The following is a 20,437-nucleotide window of genomic DNA, read 5'->3' on the forward strand; positions in this document are numbered from 1 at the left end:
GAGCATGAATTAAGCTTGGGGATGCTGATATGTCTCCAACGTATCTAGAATTTTTATTGTTCCATGTTGTTATATGATCATTCTTGGATGTTTTATATTCATTTTATAGCAACTTTATATCATTTTTTGGGACTAACCTATTGACATAATGCCCAATGCTAGTTGTTATTTTTCGCTTGTTTTTTACTTCACAGAATATCCATATCAAACGAAGTCCAAACACAATGAAACTTTTTGGAGATTTTTTTTGCCCAGAAGACAACTTGGGAGCCAAGGAAGTGCACGAGGGGAGGCCCGTGGGGCCCACCACCCAGCAGGGCACGCTAGAGGCCCCAGACGCGCCCTGATGGGTGGTGGGGCCCATGGAGGTCCTTTCCACCGCCTCTCAGTTCTATAAATACCCAAAAATTCCAAAAACCCCAGGGGAGTCGACGAAACCCAATTCCAGCCGCCGCAAGTTCTAGAACCACGAGATCTAATCTAGAGGTCCTTTTTGGCAACTTGCCGGAGGGGAACATGATCATGGAGGGCGTCATCATCCTCATTGGTGCTCCTCAGATGATGCGTGAGTAGTTTACAACAGACCTACGGGTCCGTAGGCAGTAGCTAGATGGCTTCTTCTCTTTTTTTGATTCTCAATACAATGTTCTCCTTGATGTTCTTGGAGATCTAATTGATGTAGTGACTTTTTGCGGTGTGTTTGTTGGGATTCAATGAATTGCGAAGTTATGACCAGTTCTATCTATGGATATTAATTTGAGACTTCTTTGATCTCTTATATGCATGATTATTATAGCCTCGTATTTCTTCTCAGAAACTTTTGTTTGGTTTGGCCAACTAGATTGATTTTTCTTGCAACGGGAAGAGGTGCTTTGTGATGGGTTCAGTCTTGCGGTGTCCTCACTCAGTGATAGAACGGGTAGCGAGGCACGCATGTATCTTTGCTATTAAGGATAAAAATATGGGGTCTATTAGTACAGGAATAATCTTGTCTACATCATGTCATCATTCTTATTGCATTACTCTGTTTCTCCATGAACTTAGTAAACTAGAGGCATGCTGGATAGCGGTCGATGTGTGGAGTAATAGTGATGCAGGTAGGAGTCGGTCTACTAATCTTGGACGTGATGCCTATATACATGATCATTGCCTTGGATATCGTTATAATTATTTGCTTTTCTATCGATTGCCCAATAGTAATTTGTTTACCCACCGTATGCTATTTTCTCGAGAGCCACTAGTGAAATCTACGGCCCTGGGTCTATTTTCTATCATCTATTTTCTATCATATTTTTTCAGATCTATTATTCCAAAAAGCCAAAAATACCTTGCTGCACTTTTTCTTTCTTTATTTTATTTTGTATTTTTGCAAGATCTATTTATCCAAACTCATACAATTTTATCTATCTTTTTACCGAGAAGGGATTGACAACCCCTCTTATGCGTTGGGTTGCAAGTATTTGTTCTTTGTGTGCATGTACCGTTTACATAGTGTTGCTTGGTTCTCCTACTGGATTGATAATCTTGGTTTCATAACTGAGGGAAATACTTACCATTGTTGTGTTGCATCATACTCTCCAATAGCAACACAGATACAAGCAATCAGTTACCATCTTGTGTGCTGCGGCATGCTACCTCTCCAACTCGATGCTCCCTCACATTGCTACACCAGCATGTTGGCTACAACGATTCTAGTGAGGAGCCTCACTCACCTATCTTCGTGCCTCGCCTTACTGCATATTTGGTGTCCCTCGACGCGAGCCAAGCACCAGAGACGCCTAGGGAGCCATCACCTGAATCACCACTCTTCATCCCAGTGCGGTCACCCCTCCTGCCAGCTCCAGGCTCTACACCACCCAGGCCACCCACGACAAGGAAGAAGACACTTGCTGGAGTCACCAGGTTCAACCTCAGCCGGCGTAGCCCACGTCTGCGTGCCAAGAAAAGGAACATGCCCATTGCACAGCTTGCGGAAATGCTACTTTGTCAGTGGATGGGCTTTGTAGGAGAGGTCGAACAAGTTACAAAGGAAGCAATCTCACGTTTTGTGAGCTTGTTCCAGGGGAGGCTACCGGACATTGCGATTGCGGCGCTCCGGGCCCTGTTCAAGCTGGACTGTGATTTGGCGATGGTGGTGGAGGATGCCTTGCTGCACCATGGGGCCGAAGGTGGCCCCGAGATGCCATTGGCAGCGGGCGAGGATGCCACGGAGACAACCTGATCATCTAGGTTCCAAGGATGTTGATGTAGTCTAGTTCCTATGTTATGCAACATTGTCCCGGTAATCCTGTTCGTAACTGCTGATGTGTGCTGCTACTTACCACTACCCTGTCGAGGCCTTGCTGTTAAGTGCTGGAGAAATGCTCCTGTTTGTAAGAGGTGTCCTAGTTTCTGCAATGAGTAGCATCAATTTGAGTCTGTTGAACTAGAATATCCGTGGGATTAACTGTCCAAACCGAAGAACTACTGTCAATGAAACAATCACTGCTTCTGCATGTCATATTGCGTGTATTCAAGAATCCAAGCTCCAAGTTGTCGATGCCACGACTGCTGCTTTCCTTGGAGGGTACAGGCTGAAGGGTTTTGCCCAACGACCGACCATTGGTACGCGTGGTGGAATCCTTATGCTATGGGATGATGACCATCTTCGGATGGAAGATGTGCACTCCGGCACCTACACCCTCTCAGCCAAGGTCACCTTGGCTGGCAGCGTCGCCTTCAAAATCACCATGGTTGACCACAAGGACGATTTCTTCCGGGAGCACCAAAATGAAAAACCTCATCATTGTGATAAATGGCTCATCACTGTTGATTTCAATCAGATATACCACGCTAGGGCCAAGAACCGCGCTAATGCTAACCGTAGCCGCATAGCCCGGTTCTGAAATGCCCTCAAATTTTGCGAGCTCAAAGAGGTCCATCTCTAGAATAGGAAGTACACTTGGAGCAACGAGCAAAGCCACCCTACCATGTCAAAGCTTGATGCCTTTTTCTCCAATGAGGAGTGGGACATTGCCTTCGAGAAGCACATCCTCCATGCGATGTCCTCTTCACTCTCGTATCACGTCCTCTCCTTTTGGCAAATAATGATGGTCCCAGGCGGCCAAAGACTTTCCGCTTCAAAAACTTCTGGACCAACATGCCCGGATTCCATCAACTTGTTCACGACATGTGGAGCGAGCCCTCCACGCACACCGAGACCTACCAACGACTCGTCCATAAGCTGAATGCCGCTAGCCGCAAGTTTAAAGCATGGAGTAAATCGCTCTTCTCCAACGCCAAGATTCAACTGCATATGGCTCTGGAAATCATTCTTTGCCTGGACGAGGCTCAAGACATCAGAGAGTTGAGTTGCGCTGAGAGAGAGAGAGAGAGAGAGAGAGAGAGAGAGAGAGAGAGAGAGAGAGAGTTGAGGAAGAGACTTAAAAGACGGGTTGTTGGACTTGCGGCCATGGAGAGGGCTAGGAAAAGATAGAGCTCTAGAATCACTAACATTAAAGAGGTTGGTGCCAACACCTGGGTTTTTCCACTTGAAGATCAATGGAATACGGCGGAAAAATCTGATTCATCGCCTAAAGCATGGGAATGGATGGGTAACAAATCATGACCACAAGAAGAGCATCGTCTAGGATCACTTCTCGCTATGTTCAAAAAAGCAACCCTCACACTCAGAGCATCAACTGGACTGCCATCCCTACTGCTAAACACGATCTTTCCCATCTTGGGGATCCCATCTCGGCAGAGGAGGTCAAGGCTGTGATTTTCTCCCTCCCTAGTGATAAGGCTCCAGGGCCTGATGGTTTCAACGGGAAGTTCTTCAAAGTCTGCTAGGATATTATCAAAGATGACATCATGCTTGTGACTAGTAACTTCTTGGACCTCCACGTTGAGCATTTTCATTGGCTAAACTCGGCCAATATTGCTCTCATCCCCAAGAAGGATGGTGCCGAGGATATTAAAGATTTTAGGTCTATCAGTCTCATCCATGTCGTGGCCAAGCTCATTGCCAAAATCCTAGCTGCCCGTCTTGCCCCGCACATGAAAGATATCGTCTCCATCGTGCAAAGTGCTTTCATCAAGACTCGCAGCATCCATGAAAATTTCCTGTATGTCCGTAATAGGGCTCGAAAATTCCACCGAACTAAGACGCCAATGCTCCTCCTCAAGCTTGACATTAAGAAGGCCTTTGACTCTGTTAGGTGGGACTACCTCATGGTAACCCTCAATCATCATGGCTTTCTCGCCCACTTCCGAGGATGGATATCGGCCTTGTTGTCCTCGTCTTGTTCCCGAGTTCTTCTCAACGGGATCGTCGGGGACTCGATTAAACATGGTTGTGGCCTTCGACAAGGCAACCCGCTGCCCCCCTTGCTCTTCGTTCTCGCCATCGACCCGTTGCACCATATTTTGAGCAAGGCCAACGCACAAGGCCACCTCCACCCTCTTGGTGGTCGACTAGCGGGCATCCAAGCTTCTTTGTACGCTGATGATGCAACCTATTTTCTGCACACCTATCAAGGAAGATGTCCAGTTTCTCACCGCTATGCTTTCCTCCTTTGGGAACGCCATATGCTTGGTAACCAACTGTGCTAAGAGTCTGGTCGTGCCGATCCGATGTGAGGGCGTTGATCTTGATGACGTCTTGCAGTCTTTCCCGGCCTGCAGCTCTTCCTTCCCCATCCGGTATCTTGGTCTACCGCTTGCAATCAAAAGGTTGAGGAGGGTCCACTTGCAGCACTTAGAAGATAAAGCCGTAGGGAAGCTTGCGCCATGGAGGGGGAGGCATGTTGCTATTGCGGGCCGAATGACCCTTGTACAAGCGGTCCTCACGATTGTGGCCATCTACCATCTTACACCGCTTGACCTTCCGGTGGAGATGCTTAGGAATATTGAATCCTTGCGGTGCGCCTATGTTTGGGCTGGCTCAGACAAGGTGTCTGGTGGCAAGTGTAAAATCAATTGGGACCTAGTCTGCAAGCCTAAGGAGTTTGGGGGCCTCAGAATTCTTAACCTAGTAAAGTACGCTACAGCTCTGCGCTTAAGGTGGCTTTGGCTTGAATGGGATCACCCTCCGAGAGCTTGGTTTGGCTTGGGAACTCCGTGCAACAATAAGGATCGGGACATCTTTGCGGCAGCCACTAAGGTTACAATTGGGGATGGCACAACATCAAGATTTTTGGGAGTCATCTTGGCTTGAGGGGATGAGGCCTAAAGACATTGCACCAAAAAAATCCGAGATCTCGTGGAAAAAGGCGGCCATGGTGGACAATGTGCTTTGCGGGATATTGCTTGGGTTAACCACATTGATACCCAACAGGGGATGACGCTTGCTCACATTCAACAATTCGCCACTCTCTGGGAAAAGCTAGCCAATGGTAACATACAACCTCGAGTTTGTGATTCTATCATATGGAAGTTCACTAATGATGGGACACCGCTTCGTCGGCTTACAAAGCCCAATTCATTGGACATCTTCGTTCACCCTTGCATGACATGGTTTGGAAGGTTTGGTCACCCCCCAAATGCAATTTTTTTGCTTGGTTGGTCACTCAAAATAGGGTTTGGACGGCGGATAGACTCCAATGTAGAGGATGGCCCAATTGCTATCAATGCCCTCTTTGTAGCCAAGTGCAGGAATCGGCGCCCACATCCTCTTCAAGTGTCGGTTCGCAACTCGTGTTTGGAAGGAGGTGTTCTCATGGTTGGATCTTCAAGTTGACATGACGAATTGGCATAGCTTTCCTACGGTTAAAGCTTGGTGGCAAGGAATCATCAATATTGCTCATCAAAGAAAGGCTCTCTCATCCTTGATCCACCTTGTTGGATGGGAGATTTGGAAGGAAAGGAACACGAGCGTCTTTAGAAATAAAGCGGCACCGGTGGCTGCGATTGTTAGCCTTTTCTAGCTGCGTGTTAAGTCTTAAGTGGCATCTTCGCTCCTTTATTATTGCTATTTTGCTCATACTTTCCAAGGAGTTTCTTCCATTTGGTTTCTTCAACCCCTTTAGTCCCTTCGGATTGCTTCAAATCACCAAAGAAATCACGAAATCCACGCGGATTTTTATCATCGCTCTGATGTACCCTGGCGGAATGTTTTATCAAGGGAGAGAACTTTCCCCTTATATTAGGATCCTGTAACTAAGGCGAGAGAAGCTACGTTGAACATTCTGAATAGAGATACGATGTGTTTCAGAGCTTGAATACCTCCGAAAATAAAACAAAAACCTATATCACTTCTTCCTTTTGTGCGGGGGAAAAACGCATGTCACTTGTTTGATTGCATTGTTCTGTTTATATGCAATTCAACCATAAATTAGGTAAACCATCAGGTCATACATTTCAGGTAAAATGAGTACAACATACTAGTAAATGTGTATATAGTAGCCACTGGTCAGTTAATAGTTAGTTACACAATCCTACTTACCGCAAGAACATTGTCACCTTCCTCCAGAGAGATCAGAAACTGCACCCATGCTCGTTGATGATGCGTATGGCAACATTTTCTGGTTGAAGTCCCCATCATACATCCGCTCCAGCATGGTGAAACTGAGGTACGCCGACGACAAGTCCGGGAGGACCATGTCGCCGTCGAGGTACTGCATGACCTGCCGCATGGTTGGCCTTCCGTTAGGCAATGGGTGCGAGCATAACAACGCAAGTTTCAGCACCAGCGAGACCATGTCCGGACTAAACCCACTTGGAATCCTCGTATCCACTGCGCCAACGATCAAACCCTTGCGCCATTGCTCGATCACCGAATCCACGAGCACGATGCGGTTGTGGTGCTCGTTTTGCTCGATTGGCCTCCGCCCACACGTGATTTCCAGAAGGAATGCACCGAAGGCGAACACATCGGTGGACGGGGTTGCCTTGCCGGTGTGTCCAAGCTCAGGAGCGAGGTAGCCCATGGTGCCAACCACATGCGTCGTTTGGGCGTCCGCTCCATGGTCGTACAGCCTTGCAAGGCCGAAATCCCCTAACCGCCCATTCATCTCGCTGTCTAGAAGAATATTGCTTGCCTTCACATCTCGGTGAATGACAACTTGCTCCCAATCCTCATGGAGATACAGTAACCCAGAAGCCACCCCTCTGATTATGTGAAATCTTTGAGGCCAATCCAGTGTACCTGCTGATGGTCCATCATACAAGTATTTATCAAGGCTTCCATTTGGCATGTAATCGTAAACCAGGAGAAGTTCCCCTTTGCGCCGGCAATAGCCAAGCAATGGCACGAGGTTCCGGTGCCGTAGCCGTCCGATGCTTGCCACCTCGGCGACGAACTCCTTCATCCCCTGCCTTGATTCATGAGACACCCTCTTTACGGCGACCTCCATGTCCGGCTTGCGGAGCTTGCCCCTGTACACACTTCCGAAGCCTCCTGCCCCGAGCAGGTTCTTGTCGCTGAACCCCTTGGTCGCATGATACAATTCTTTGTATGAGAATCGGTGGGGGCCGAACGCGTCCTCCCAGTCCTCGCGCAGCTCCGAGAACTTGAGAAGCCGTCGTACAAAGATGTACACTCCGATGCCCAGAACGAGTACCAGAGCTGCCAACGCTATGGGCAGCACGATCACCAGCACCCTGGACCGTGGCTTTGGCCAGGCCCGTGGCAAGGCCGGCAGCGCCGAGGTGTCCAGTGCCGGGGCTGCCACGTCCAGCGCGAAGCTCCAGCCGAGGACGAAGTGGCGTGTGGTGAGGACACCTGTGGCCGACGAGAATCCGACCAACATCGTGCTCTGCACCACGCCCGAGAGGTTGACGGCGGTCCTGAGAAGGGGCTTCTTGGGCCTGGCCATGCCCAGGGGAGCCACGGTCACGGCGACCTCCCTGGCGCCGCCGTCGTAGTCCACCCACACTTGCATGGCCTCCCGGCTGATCAGGCTTAGGTTCCGGAACGTCCCGGTGCCGTCGTCGTAGTACCCGGCGTCGGTGGAAGCGACCGAAACCAGGCTATCGACGTCGACGCCGACGTGATTGCTGTTGATGTCACGGAACTCGGCGTTGAAGAGCGTGTCGAGCTCCACGGCGAAGATGTGGTCGCTCCGGTTTCCGCCGTCGGTGTCGTTGAGGAGGCCCAGGAACTGGCCTGGCATCGCCGTGGAGAGCAGCTCCCTGGACGCGGAGACGAAGAAGGCCATGCCGTGGCTGCTCAGGTCCGCGTACTGCCCGAAAATGGCGAAGACGAAAGTGGTCGAGAAGGACCGCGCGGCGCCGGTGGCGTTCGCCTCCCCGTCGCCGCGGAACGGCAGGGGGGACGGGTGGAAGGCCTGGCCTTTCGTCTGAATGGTGCCGTTGGTCAGCATGAGCAGGCCGTTGGGCATGACGACCGCGCCGTCGAGCGTCAGGTTCACGCCCGCGAAGCCGTTATAGGTGAACTGCACGCCGTCGCCGCTCGCTGCAGCCGCCAGGAGCAGGAGCAGAGTGACCAAGTGGTGAGGGTGGAGAAGCATCGCTCGCCAAGGAACGCCGGCGCTCTGTTCTCTGCAATGGGTGCTGCGGGTGTGTGAATCCTCCGTTTTCTTGTGTGCTTGCGGTCCAAGGGAAAATTATCTTGGCCAAGTGGTAAGGCAAAATTCAGGTAGAATAGAGGGCTTGTGGCGCGTTCCGAGTACCGACTGAAAGCGACGTAGATGGATGGGGGGCTGCTAGTTGTGCGCTCTGGTCAAACCATTCGGGGGCTGTCTTTCTCAGGTCGAAACGTCCGTCGACTTGCAGACGACTCCACTCTCAAGTCGTCGCTTTTGCCTTGCAGCAGTGATATGAGAGATTTGGAGTAAGAAACTTCAGATTTTCACACCCGTTGAACGTTGACTATGTTTTCGGCACTGTTGCACAGTCTTCTAGCTATGTTGTTTACTTATTTTGTGGTGTATGCTAGGCTTTTTTCCTTAAGAGGAAAACTTTCAATCCATTCATCAACTGTCAAAGTAGTATAAAGAACATCCAAAGTAAAATATACATCCAGGTCTGACGACTATAAGCACTGAAGCGAGTCGAAGGAGCACCGCTGTCATCACTCCTCCCTCATCGGAGCCGGACAAACTTTGTTGTAGTACAGTAGGAAGTCGTCGTGCTAAGGCCCCATGAGACCAGCACACCAGAACAACAACCGCCGTCGATGAAGAGACGCGTAGATTAGACCGGTCTAACCTGTAGACACACAAACAAAGACGAACGAAAACCAGATCCACGTGGATCCACCAAAGACAAACGCCGACTGGATCTCATGAGATCCGCCGGAGGCAAACGTCCACACACCATCCAATGACGCTAGAAGCACCACCGGGAAGGGGCTAGACGCGAACAAACTTACTCCATCTTCAGAGAGTTGACGTCGCCTTGTCTCTCTAAGCAGGACATAAACCCTAACAAAACTCAAAAAAGCATCTAAAAACGAAGCCCTCCCAGCGGCAAGGGTCAAGATTCACCACGCCTTCATGTCCCTAAGACCACAAGAGACGAGGTAGATCGGCATCAGCGTTGACAGGAGGCACAAAAAACCCTAAGCAGCTGGGTGTTTTTTAAGGGTGTGACGAGATCTCGTGATTGAGACTTAACAAAGTCTCAGTCAAGTGACAGAAATATAAAAGAAAGAACAAATAATTTTGTTTTACACGAATCTTCACATAAAATCTAAAAAATAGAGTTCAACTTGGACTTTTAAGTCTCAGTCGACTAAGATTTAGCAGTTTCAATTTTTAAGGACCAAGACATCTACTTGACGTTTGGGTCCCTGATCAAACAAAATGTTTCGTAGATCGATCGAGCGACGAAATTCGTTCAGTGCGAGAAGCCCCCAGCATGACCCCAACAGCCCAACATGCTTTTTAAAGGGCCTCTCCCAGAAGCCCCCAGCGTGACCCCAACAGCCCAACACGCTTTTTAATGGACACCCCCCACCAAAATGTAATTCTTTACCTAATAATAAAGCATGGATTGCTTCTGCCAGTTCACCCTCGCGTCATTTTTGCAAGATAGTCTGTATGGTTTTGAGTATTCAACCCTTAATCCTTTTTAATGGCTAATCTGAGATAACGTTTCGTTTTTGTAAATAAAGACCCTTGGTTTTGAGTATTCAACCCGCGGTCCTTCTCTAGAAGAAAATGAGCAGCACACACGGGCACATGCTCCTTGCATGTGTGCTCTCCTCGGTCCATACAGGCATGGAGCCGCCGCCGCCAGATGATCTTCTTCTCCGGCCATCCGCCTTCCTATTCTTCTTCCCTCCCCATCTTCCCCCAATATTCTCTAGTGCCACCCCAACCTCCTCGATCTGCAACCCTCTGCTATCATGTCGTCCTTCTCTGATTTGGATCGAAGTCGATCTTGCTAGGAGCAAGGAGCCCTGCTGATGACGAGTTGTTCCCTAGTTGAAGGAACGGATCAAGACCGCGGGATCCAGCCGACGAGTGTCCACTGGCCGCATGTCACGCCCAATATGCGACCCTATCCAAAAGGAACTCGAAGGTCCCACCAAGGATAGACCCGCATATTGAAATGCTTTTGCAAGGTGGATATCATTACATCAACATTACATAATAGATGGGGATACATACATAAGGCATACAATGCCACACGAATACAACATCACAATACATAATAGCATCATCCGACTACGGATGAAACACTAACAGAAACTCAAACGACATCCACCCTGCTAGTCCAGGCTGCCGACCTGGAACCTATCCCCTGATCGAAGAAGCAGAAGAAGAACTCAACGCAATCAAGCTTCGCTCTCGCGTCATGATCATCGCATAACCTGTACCTGCAACTGTTGTTGTAGTAATCTGTGAGCCACGAGGACTCAGCAATCCCATTACCATGGGTATCAAGACTAGCAAAGCTTAAAGGGAAAGGAAGGGGTAAAGTGGTGAGGCTGCAGCAGCGACTAAGCATATATGGTGGCTAACATACGCAAATAAGAGCGAGAAGAGAGCAAGAGGAACGGTCGTCAACTAGTAATGATCAAGAAGTGATCCTGAACTCCTACTTACGTCAAACATAACCCAAAGACCGTGTTCACTTTCCGGACTCCGCCGAAAGAGACCATCACGGCTACACACGCGGTTGATGCATTTTAATTCGGATCTGGTGTCAAGTTATCTACAACCGGACATTAACAAATTCCCATCTGCCTATAACTGCAGGCACGGCTTTCGAAAGATTATACCCTGCAGGGGTGTCCCAACTTAGCCCATGACAAGCTCTCGCGATCAACGAAGGAATAGACCTTCTCCTAGGAAGACCCGATCAGACTCGGAATCCCGGTTTACAAGACATTTCGACAATGGTAAAACAAGACCAACAAGACCGCCCAATGCGCCGACAATCCTGATAGGAGCTGCACATATCTCGTTCTCAGGGCAACACCGGATAAGCTAAGCGTACAGGAACCGACGAACCAAGTTGCCAAGGAATGGTCCCGCACGGTGCTCTAGGTTGGACCAACACTTAGACAAGCATTGGCCCAGGGGGGCTGTAATAAAGATGACCCTTGGGTTAATTACTCCCAAGGGAAATATAGGTGGTGGTGAGGAAAATGGTAAAAGTCAATGTTGGGCCTTGCTGGAGGAGTTTTATTCAAAGCGAACTGTCAAGGGGGTCCCATAAATCACCCGACCGCGTAAGGAACACAAAATCCGGGAACATAACACCGGTATGACGGAAACTAGGGCGGCAAGAGTGGAACAAAACACCAGGCATAAGGCCGAGCCTTCCACCCTTTATCAAATATATAGATGCATTAATAATATAAGAGATATTGTGATATCCCAACCAAAATCCTGTCCACCATGGAGAAATCTTCAACTTCACCTGCAACTAACAACACTATAAGAGGAGCTGAGCAAAACGGTAACATAGCCAAGCAACGGTTTGCTAGGAAAGGTGTCAAAGGTTAGAGGTTCATGGCAATTTGGGATGGCTTGATAAACATGTAATAGTAGCGCAACAAAGCGATAGAACGAAGCAACTAGCATAGCAATGATAGTAGTGAGATCCAGGGTAGCGGTCATCTTGCCTGAAATCCCGCAAGGAAGAAGAATGAGTCCATGAAGAAGACACACGGACGTAGTCAAACGAATCCTCACAATCGCAACATTACTGGAACTAAGAAGCAACACCGGAAAGAAACAAACAACATGGTAAACACACAAGCATAATCATGGCATGATGCACCACCAAGTATGATGCATGTCCGGTTTAAAGAGGCATGGCATGGCAAATGCAACCAAACAATACTACAAGTTAAGTGGAGATCAATATGCAACGAGTTGCATATTGACAAAACACCACATGCAATTATTTAGTTTAATCTCGTTTAGGTACACAACAATATTAAATGTTATTAAACATGGCAATAGGTGAAACATAATGAAACTACCTATCTAGGCAAGTTTAAATGAGGCCAGAAACAACAAACAATAATTCCGGAAAAACCTCATATGCATATTTATGAATTCGGTACTGTTCTGCCCTAAACCATATTTTAAGTTTGTTAAACAGGAAAATAAAGTGGACCATGTTAATCTAGGCATTTTTCCACCCCATTTACATATAAAGAACATTTAATTCCGAGCTACGGTTATTTAGTTATGAATTAAAGCATTTTAACATGGCATAATAGCAAATTAATGCAAACAACAATTTAAACATATTAAACATGGATGAAAATGGCATATTATTAATCTACACAAAATTCTAAGCATTTTACATATATAAATTATTTTAATCCGATGCACAGTACATGAGGTATTAAATGCATGATCTAGGGGGACTATTCTGCAAATCTGTAATTCACCGGATAAATAGCAAAATTCGCAGCGCAGGAAAAACACTATACTGGGCCGAATCTGGAGGCTGGCCCAACAGGAGGGAAAGGAGGCGCAGGGGGGGTTTGCTCACCCTGGGCCTTGGGCCGGTTCGGAGAGGAAGCCGGCTGGGGAGGGCGGCGCGCTGGGCCGGGGCGCTGAGGCTGCTGGGCCGGGGCGCTGAGGCTGCGGTCCACGCAGGCACATCGACGCGAGGCAGGGCGCGGTCAACGCAGGGGCGGCGCGCTCGTCCTCCTGCTCGAAGCAGAGGAAGTAGAGGCCGGCAGCGATGCTTGGCGAAGCAGGGGAAGCAGGTGCCGATGGCTGCGGATGGCGCGGAACTTGGGGGTGCCGGCGGCGAGATCCAGCCGCCGGGACAGAGGGGCACAGGCGAGGCATGCGAGCAGAGGCGGGTCGAGGGACTTGGCGCAGCGAGGGGAAACCGGGCGAGGACGACGACGCGGGACTAGAGCTGTTGCGGGAGGAGTCCGGCGAGGTCGATCCGGGCGCGAGGAAGGCCGCCGGTGGCTTGGGCTTCAGGCTCCTGTCCATGGGGCATGAAAGAGAGAGGGATGCATGAGAAAGGAGATGCACGGGGAGGAACGGAAAAACAGGGGAGGAGAGGAGCGGGACGAGGCCGGTCCTGGTCGTGGTCGCCGGCGGCGGGGTCGCCGGAGAGCGCGGTCTACGGGGTCCTGCTGGTTCGGCGGTTCTGCTCGGAGAGGGGGCCGGCTGCGCTGGAGGCTAGCGAGGCAGGGGAGCAACGACCTGGTAGCTTGTGGTTAGCCAGATATGGAAAACGAGGAGGAGACCATGGGAGGCGCTGGTTGGTTGTTTGGATCGGGAGGGGATCCCAAGGAGGAGGAGACAGTGGGCTGGCGGCGGCGGAGGATGGGACAAGTCCCTAGAAGTTAGGGTTTGGTCTGATTATATGGCAGGCAGGTTAGTTTAGGGGCTACTCGGGCCCTCCGATTTAATCGGACGGTCGAGTATAAAATGCTTCGGGAGTCCAAATAAGAAAACGGAGATGCTTTCGGGACGTTTGGGGATGATTCGGATCCATCGGTAACGACAGCTCGGGACGGGTTCGGGGAAGTTTCGGACGCGCGCGAGGGGGTCTATGGTTGTGCAAAGAGGGGGTTGGGCTGAGAAGAGAGAGGAGAAGGCAGCCCGGCACGATTTTCGGAGACTGAAAACGTCCGACGAAGGTACCGGCAACGGTACCGCTCTGTTTAACGGTTGGGCTATCAAATGGACTCCGAATGCGACGAAATTTGGCAGGCGGCCTGTCTACACTATAATAAGACCGCTCGACAAGTTTCATCCCATTCCGAGAACATTTTTATGCCGCTTATAAAATAATATTCGGAGGAGCCGCGGGCACGTGCGAGTGTGGTCGGGCTCAGAACGGACAACGGAGAGAACCGGAGGAATCCGAACGGATGCAAGTTTTATGAAAAAGATGCCGATGCAATGCGCATGATGCTATGAGACGAGATGCATAACAAGAACAAAATGCAAAACAACAGACAAAAACCCAACCACGAAGGAAATATCATACAGCATCTCCGGAAAAGGCAAGAGTCGGAGTTACGAATATGGAAAGTTGTATCCGGGGCGTTACACCGCATCAGCATGCCGAATGCATGGTGAGGGCAGCATGGATGAGCAGCTCATTAGCATCCATCCCGTGCACCCAGTCCCCACCGCCGATGAAAACTCTGCCCCCTCAACAACACGCCTCCTACTTGCCGCCTGGTGTGTCACCCTTTCTCACATCCCCCTGGATCCCACTACCCCCACCATGATATCCCTATTTCAGGGCAAGCAAAGTTGTGGACGTACGACAATCTTTAGGATCAACAAGATTCCTTGGTGGTTCGGCTATGGGAATCGCAGTATACAAAGAGCAGATCCAGCAAGTAAACACACAAGATCTAACCATGTTCGGGCTGCCTTGAGACGTAAAACCATACTCATTCTTTGGTGGAATCATATGTGGAAAGATGCCCAAGTTACAAGAGAGCGCAATCTTGCCCGACAAGGTTCTCAGAAGTGCAGCTATGTAATGAAAATGGACAGAGTGTCGACTTTTGTAAAGGTTGCCATGGGCCTCCTTTTATAGATGAAAGGGGCTACCACAGTGGAAAAATGATAAGTACAAAGGAAGATGATGGCTACAGTACTATCATACCTAACTCTGATGGATTATTAGGAAAGTAATAAATGCTCTGTTAGGTGTCATGCTGAGGAGGAATGCCAACAAGGTAGTCCATCTCCACCTGTGCCGCTCGCCCAGCTACCTTCTATTCTATCGACACGCCTCCTAGACGAGTGTCAATAAAGTTGTTCTTCAGCATCGGTGCCGCCACGTGTCCTGACAAGCTTCACCTAACCACCTGCCCACTCGACACTTGTTGGCAAGTCTATGGCCATTGCCACAACGGAGCTTGCTGGTTTGGAGCCTTGTCGGCTTGAAGCCTGCCGGCTTGTAGCTTGTCGGCGTCTTGAATCTTGATCTTCAATACTTCTGTAGTACTTGTCGATGACCTACTTGGAGGTCTTCTTCACGGTCTTGATTACTAAGTTTTGAGTGTTTAGGAAGCCATCCTCCTACAAGCCCTTGTTGTCAGGAAGGCTGCAACTGTCTGTGCATCGTTAGGGTATGAACACCATGTTCAATACACCGACAAAAATGCTTGATGAAATGTGACTACATAATTGTTTTCTGTGCTGCTACATTATTAATTCTGAATGTGTACTAGTTGTTTTCCTGGGTATGTGGACGATGCGATGCATTGTTTGCCTTGTCTATGTGTTTGCATATATCTTGATTGGTGGCTAGTGTGTGTGCATGACGCGAACGACAAAAACGAGTAGGAGGCAAGTGTATTGCGGCAAGCAGCAAGACATGGGAATGAAGCAGGCGAGCCGGTGTGCACGGCGACCTGCTGTTGCACTAATAGCCTTCACGGAGCACCGGCCGCTGGCTCTCTAGGGCCCACTGCCTGCCGGTGGACGCCCTAGTTGTGTGCAGTGGTTTGCTCGTGATGGCTCTCTCCATCAACTTTTTCCACCGTTTATCAAAGAGTAGAGATCACAACATGGAATTGTCTTTGGAGATGTGCTCCCATCGTTGTTGGCTGTTGAATTTGCGATGTAATCCGTCCCTGCGTCAGTTGATGTCTACTACGCAACCTTCTTCTTGTAGACGTTGTTGGGCCTCCAAGTGCAGAGGTTTGTAGGACAGTAGCAAATTTCCCTCAAGTGGATGACCTAAGGTTTATCAATCTGTGGGAGGCGTAGGATGAAGTGTTGGAAATATGCCCTAGAGGCAATAATAAAATGGTTATTATTGTATTTCCTTGTTCATGATAATCGTCTATTATTCATGCTATAATTGTATTGACCGGAAACCGCAATACATGTGTGAATACATAGACCACAACATGTCCCTAGTGAGCCTCTAGTTGACTAGCTCGTTGGTCAACAGATGGTCGTGCTTTCCTGACCATGGACATTGGATGTCATTGATAACGGGATCACATCATTAGGAGAATGATGTGATGGACAAGACCCAATCCTAAGCATAGCACAAGATCGTGTAGTTCGTTTGCTAAAAGCTTTTCTAATGTCAAGTATCATTTCCTTAGACCATGAGATTGTGAAACTCCCGGATACCGTAGGAATGCTTTGGGTGTGCCAAACGTCACAACGTAAATGGGTGGCTATAAAGGTGCACTACGGGTATCTCCGAAAGTGTCTGTGGGGTTGGCACGAATTAAGACTGGGATTCGTCACTCCGTGAGACGGAGAGGTATCTCTGGGCCCACTCGGTAATGCATCATCATAATGAGCTCAATGTGACTAAGTAGTTAGTCACGGGATCATGCATTACGGAACGAGTAAAGTGACTTGCCGGTAACGAGATTGAACGAGGTATTGGGATACCGACGATCGAATCTCGGGCAAGTAACATACCGATTGACAAAGGGAATTGCATACGGGATTGCTTGAATCCTTGACATCGTGGTTCATCCGATGAGATCATCGTGGAACATGTGGGAGCCAACATGGGTATCCAGATCCCGATTTGGTTATTGACCGGAGAATGTCTCGGTCATGTCTGCATGGTTCCCGAACCCGTAGGGTCTACACACTTAAGGTTCGGTGACGCTAGAGTTGTTATGGGAAATAGTATGTGGTTACCGAAGGTTGTTCGGAGTCCTCGATGAGATCCCAGACATGACGAGGAGCTCCGGAATGGTCCGGAGGTGAAGATCGGTATATTGGACAAAGGGTATTGAAGTCCGGAATTGTTCCGGGGGTACCAGGTGATGACCAGCGTGTCCGAAAGGGGTTTCGGAGGCCCCGTTAAGTGTTGGGGGGCCTTATGGGCCAAGGGGAGAGGGCACATCAGCCCACTAAGGGGCCGAGCGCCCCTCCCACCCCATCTCACGTAACCAGGAGATGTGGAGGCGCCACCCCTAGGGCAGCCGCCCCTCCCGGCTTGGGGGGCAAGTTTCCTAGGAGGTGGGGGCGCCAAAACCCATCTAGGGTGTCCCCTATGGCCGCCGCCCCTCCCCTAGGGAACCCTAGGGTGCCTCCCCCTCCTCCCTTCCCCCTATATATAGTGAGGGAGAGAGAGGGCAGCCGCACCCTTCCCCTGGCGCAGCCCTCTCCCTCCTCCAACACCTCCTCCTCCTCCGTAGTGCTTGGCGAAGCCCTGCCGGAGAACCACGAGCTCCATCACCACCATGCCGTCGTGCTGTCGGAGTTTTTCCCTCAACTTCTCCTCTCCCCTTGCTGGATCAAGAAGGAGGATACGTCCCCGGGCTGTACGTGTGTTGAACGCGGAGGCACCGTTCTTCGGTGCTTAGATCGGATTCGGTCGAGATCTGAATCGCTTCGTGTACGACTCCACAAACCGCGTTCTTGCAATGCTTCCGCTTAGTGATCTTCAAGGGTATGAAGATGCACTCCCTCTCTCTCACGTTACTAGTCTCTCCATAGATTGATCTTGGTGATGTGTAGAAAATTTTGAATTTCTGCTACGTTCCCCAACAGTGGTATCAGAGCCAGGATTTTTGCGTAGATTCTATGCACGAGTAGAACACAAATTGTTGTGGGCGTTGATTTTGTTCAATATGCTTACCGTTACTAGTCCTATCTTGTTTCGACAGTATTGTGGGATGAAGCGGCCCGGACCGACCTTACACGTACACTTACGTGAGACAGGTTCCACCGACTGACATGCACTTGTTGCATAAAGGTGGCTAGCGGGTGCCAGTCTCTCCAACTTTAGTCGGATCGGATTCGATGAAAAGGATCCTTATGAAGGGTAAATAGCAATTGGCATATCACATTGTGGCTTTTGCGTAGGTAAGAAACGTTCTTGCTAGAAACCCATAGCAGCCACGTAAAACAAGCAAACAACAATTAGAGGACGTCTAACTTATTTTTGCAGGGTATGCTATGTGATGTGATATGGCCAAAAGAATGTGATGAATGATATGTGATGTATGAGATTGATCATGTTCTTGTAATAGGAATCACGACTTGCATGTCGATGAGTATGACAACCGGCAGGAGCCATAGAAGTTGTCTTAATTTATTGTATGACCTGCGTGTCATTGAACAACACCATGTAATTACTTTACTTTATTGCTAAATTGTTAGCCATAGTAGTAGAAGTAATAGTTGGCGAGACAACTTCATGGAGACATGATGATGGAGATCATGGTGTCATGCCGGTGACGATGATGATCATGGAGCCCCGAAGATGGAGATCAAAAGGAGCAAAATGATATTGGCCATATCATGTCACTTTTTGATTGCATGTGATGTTTATCATGTTTATGCATCTTATTTGCTTAGAACGATGGTAGTAAATAAGATGATCCCTCATAATAATTTCAAGAAAGTGTTCCCCCTAACTATGCACCGTTGCGAAAGATCGTTGCTTCGAAGCACCACGTGATGATCAGGTGCGATAGATTCTAACGTTCACATACAACGGGTGTAAGCCAGATTTACACACGCGAAACACTTAGGTTGACTTGACGAGCCTAGCATGTACAGACATGGCCTCGGAACACAAGAGACCGAAAGGTCGAACATGAGTCGTATAGTAGATACGATCAACATGAAGATGTTCACCGATGCTGACTAGTCCGTCTCTCGTGATGATCGGACACGGCTTAGTTGACTCGGATCATGTATCACTTAGATGACTAGAGGGATGTCTATCTGAGTGGGAGTTCATCAAATAATGTGATTAGATGAACTTAATTATCATGAACATAGTCAAAAAGGTCTTTACAAATTATGTCGTAAGCTCGCGCTTTAGTTCTACTGTTTAGATATGTTCCTAGAGAAAATATAGTTGAAAGTTGATAGTAGCAATTATGTGGACTGGGTCCGTAAACTGAGGATTGTCCTCATTGCTGCGCAGAAGTCTTATGTCCTTAATGCACCGCTCGGTGTGCTGAACCTCGAACGTCGTCTGTGGATGTTGCAAACATCTGACATACACGTTTTGATGACTACATGATAGTTCAGTAATGTTAAACGGTTTAAAATTGTGGCGCCGAAGATGTTTTTTGAAACATCGCGGAACATATGAGATGTTACAAGGGCTAAAATTGGGATTTCAGGCTCGTGCCCACGTCAAGAGGTATGAGACCTCCGACGAGTTTCTTAGCCTACAAACTAAGGGAGAAAAGCTCAGTTGTTGAGCTTGTACTTAGATTGTCTGGGTACAACAATCACTTGAATCGGGTGGGAGTTAATCTTCCAGATGAGATAGTGATGTTTCTCCAAAGTCATTGCCACCAAGCTACTAGAGCTTCGTGATGAACTATAACATATCAGGGATAGATATGATGATCCTTGAAATATTCGTGATGTTTGACACCGTGAAAGTAGAAATCAAGAAGGAGCATCAATTATTGATGGTTAGTGAAACCACTAGTTTCAAGAAGGGCAAGGGTAAGAAGGGATACTTCATGAAACGGCAAATCAGCTGCTGCTCTAGTGAAGAAACCCAAGGTTGAACCCAAACCCGAGACGAAGTGCTTCTGTAATAAGGGGAACGGTCACTGGAGCAGAATTACCCTAGATGGTTGGTAGATAAGAAGGCAAGCAAGGTTGACAGAAGTATATTGGATATACATTATATTAATGTGTACTCTACTAGTACTCCTAGTAGCACCATGGTAATAGATACTGGTTCGGTTGCTAAGTGTTAGTAACTCGAAATAAAAGGCGACGGAATAAACAGAGACTAGCTAAAGGCGAGGTGACGATATGTGTTGGAAGTATTTCCAAGGTTGATGTGATCAAACATCGCACACTCCCTCTACCATCGGGATCGGTGTTAAACCTAAATAATTGTTATTTGGTGTTTGCGTTGAGCATAGACATGATTGGATTATGTCTATCGCAATACGGTTATTCATTTAAGGAGAATAATGGTTACTCTGTTTATTTGAATAATACCTTCAATGGTCTTGCACCTAAAATGAATGGTTTATTGAATCTCGATCGTAGTGATACACATGTTCATGCCAAAAGATATAAGATAGTAATGATAGTACCACCTACTTGTGGCACTGCCATGTAAGTCA

General features: G+C 48.5%; 1 protein-coding gene across 1 annotated transcript; it reads right to left on the minus strand.

Annotated features, from left to right (window-relative positions):
• Positions 1-6,313: 6,313 nt before the first annotated feature.
• On the minus strand, positions 6,314-8,533 carry LOC119363223 (L-type lectin-domain containing receptor kinase SIT2-like). Its single transcript, XM_037628539.1, has one exon. It carries the CDS (start codon positions 8,448-8,450, stop codon positions 6,438-6,440), a length of 2,013 nt encoding a protein of 670 aa, XP_037484436.1. The 5' UTR covers positions 8,451-8,533; the 3' UTR covers positions 6,314-6,437.
• Positions 8,534-20,437: the final 11,904 nt, after the last annotated feature.

The sequence above is a fragment of the Triticum dicoccoides genome, chromosome 2B (assembly GCF_002162155.2).
Source record: "Triticum dicoccoides isolate Atlit2015 ecotype Zavitan chromosome 2B, WEW_v2.0, whole genome shotgun sequence".
Taxonomy (NCBI): domain Eukaryota; kingdom Viridiplantae; phylum Streptophyta; class Magnoliopsida; order Poales; family Poaceae; genus Triticum; species Triticum dicoccoides.

Bases quoted from the DNA above. Each gene is read 5' to 3' on its own strand.
- LOC119363223 (XM_037628539.1), bottom strand. From the start codon at position 8,450: ATGCTTCTCCACCCTCACCACTTGGTCACTCTGCTCCTGCTCCTGGCG.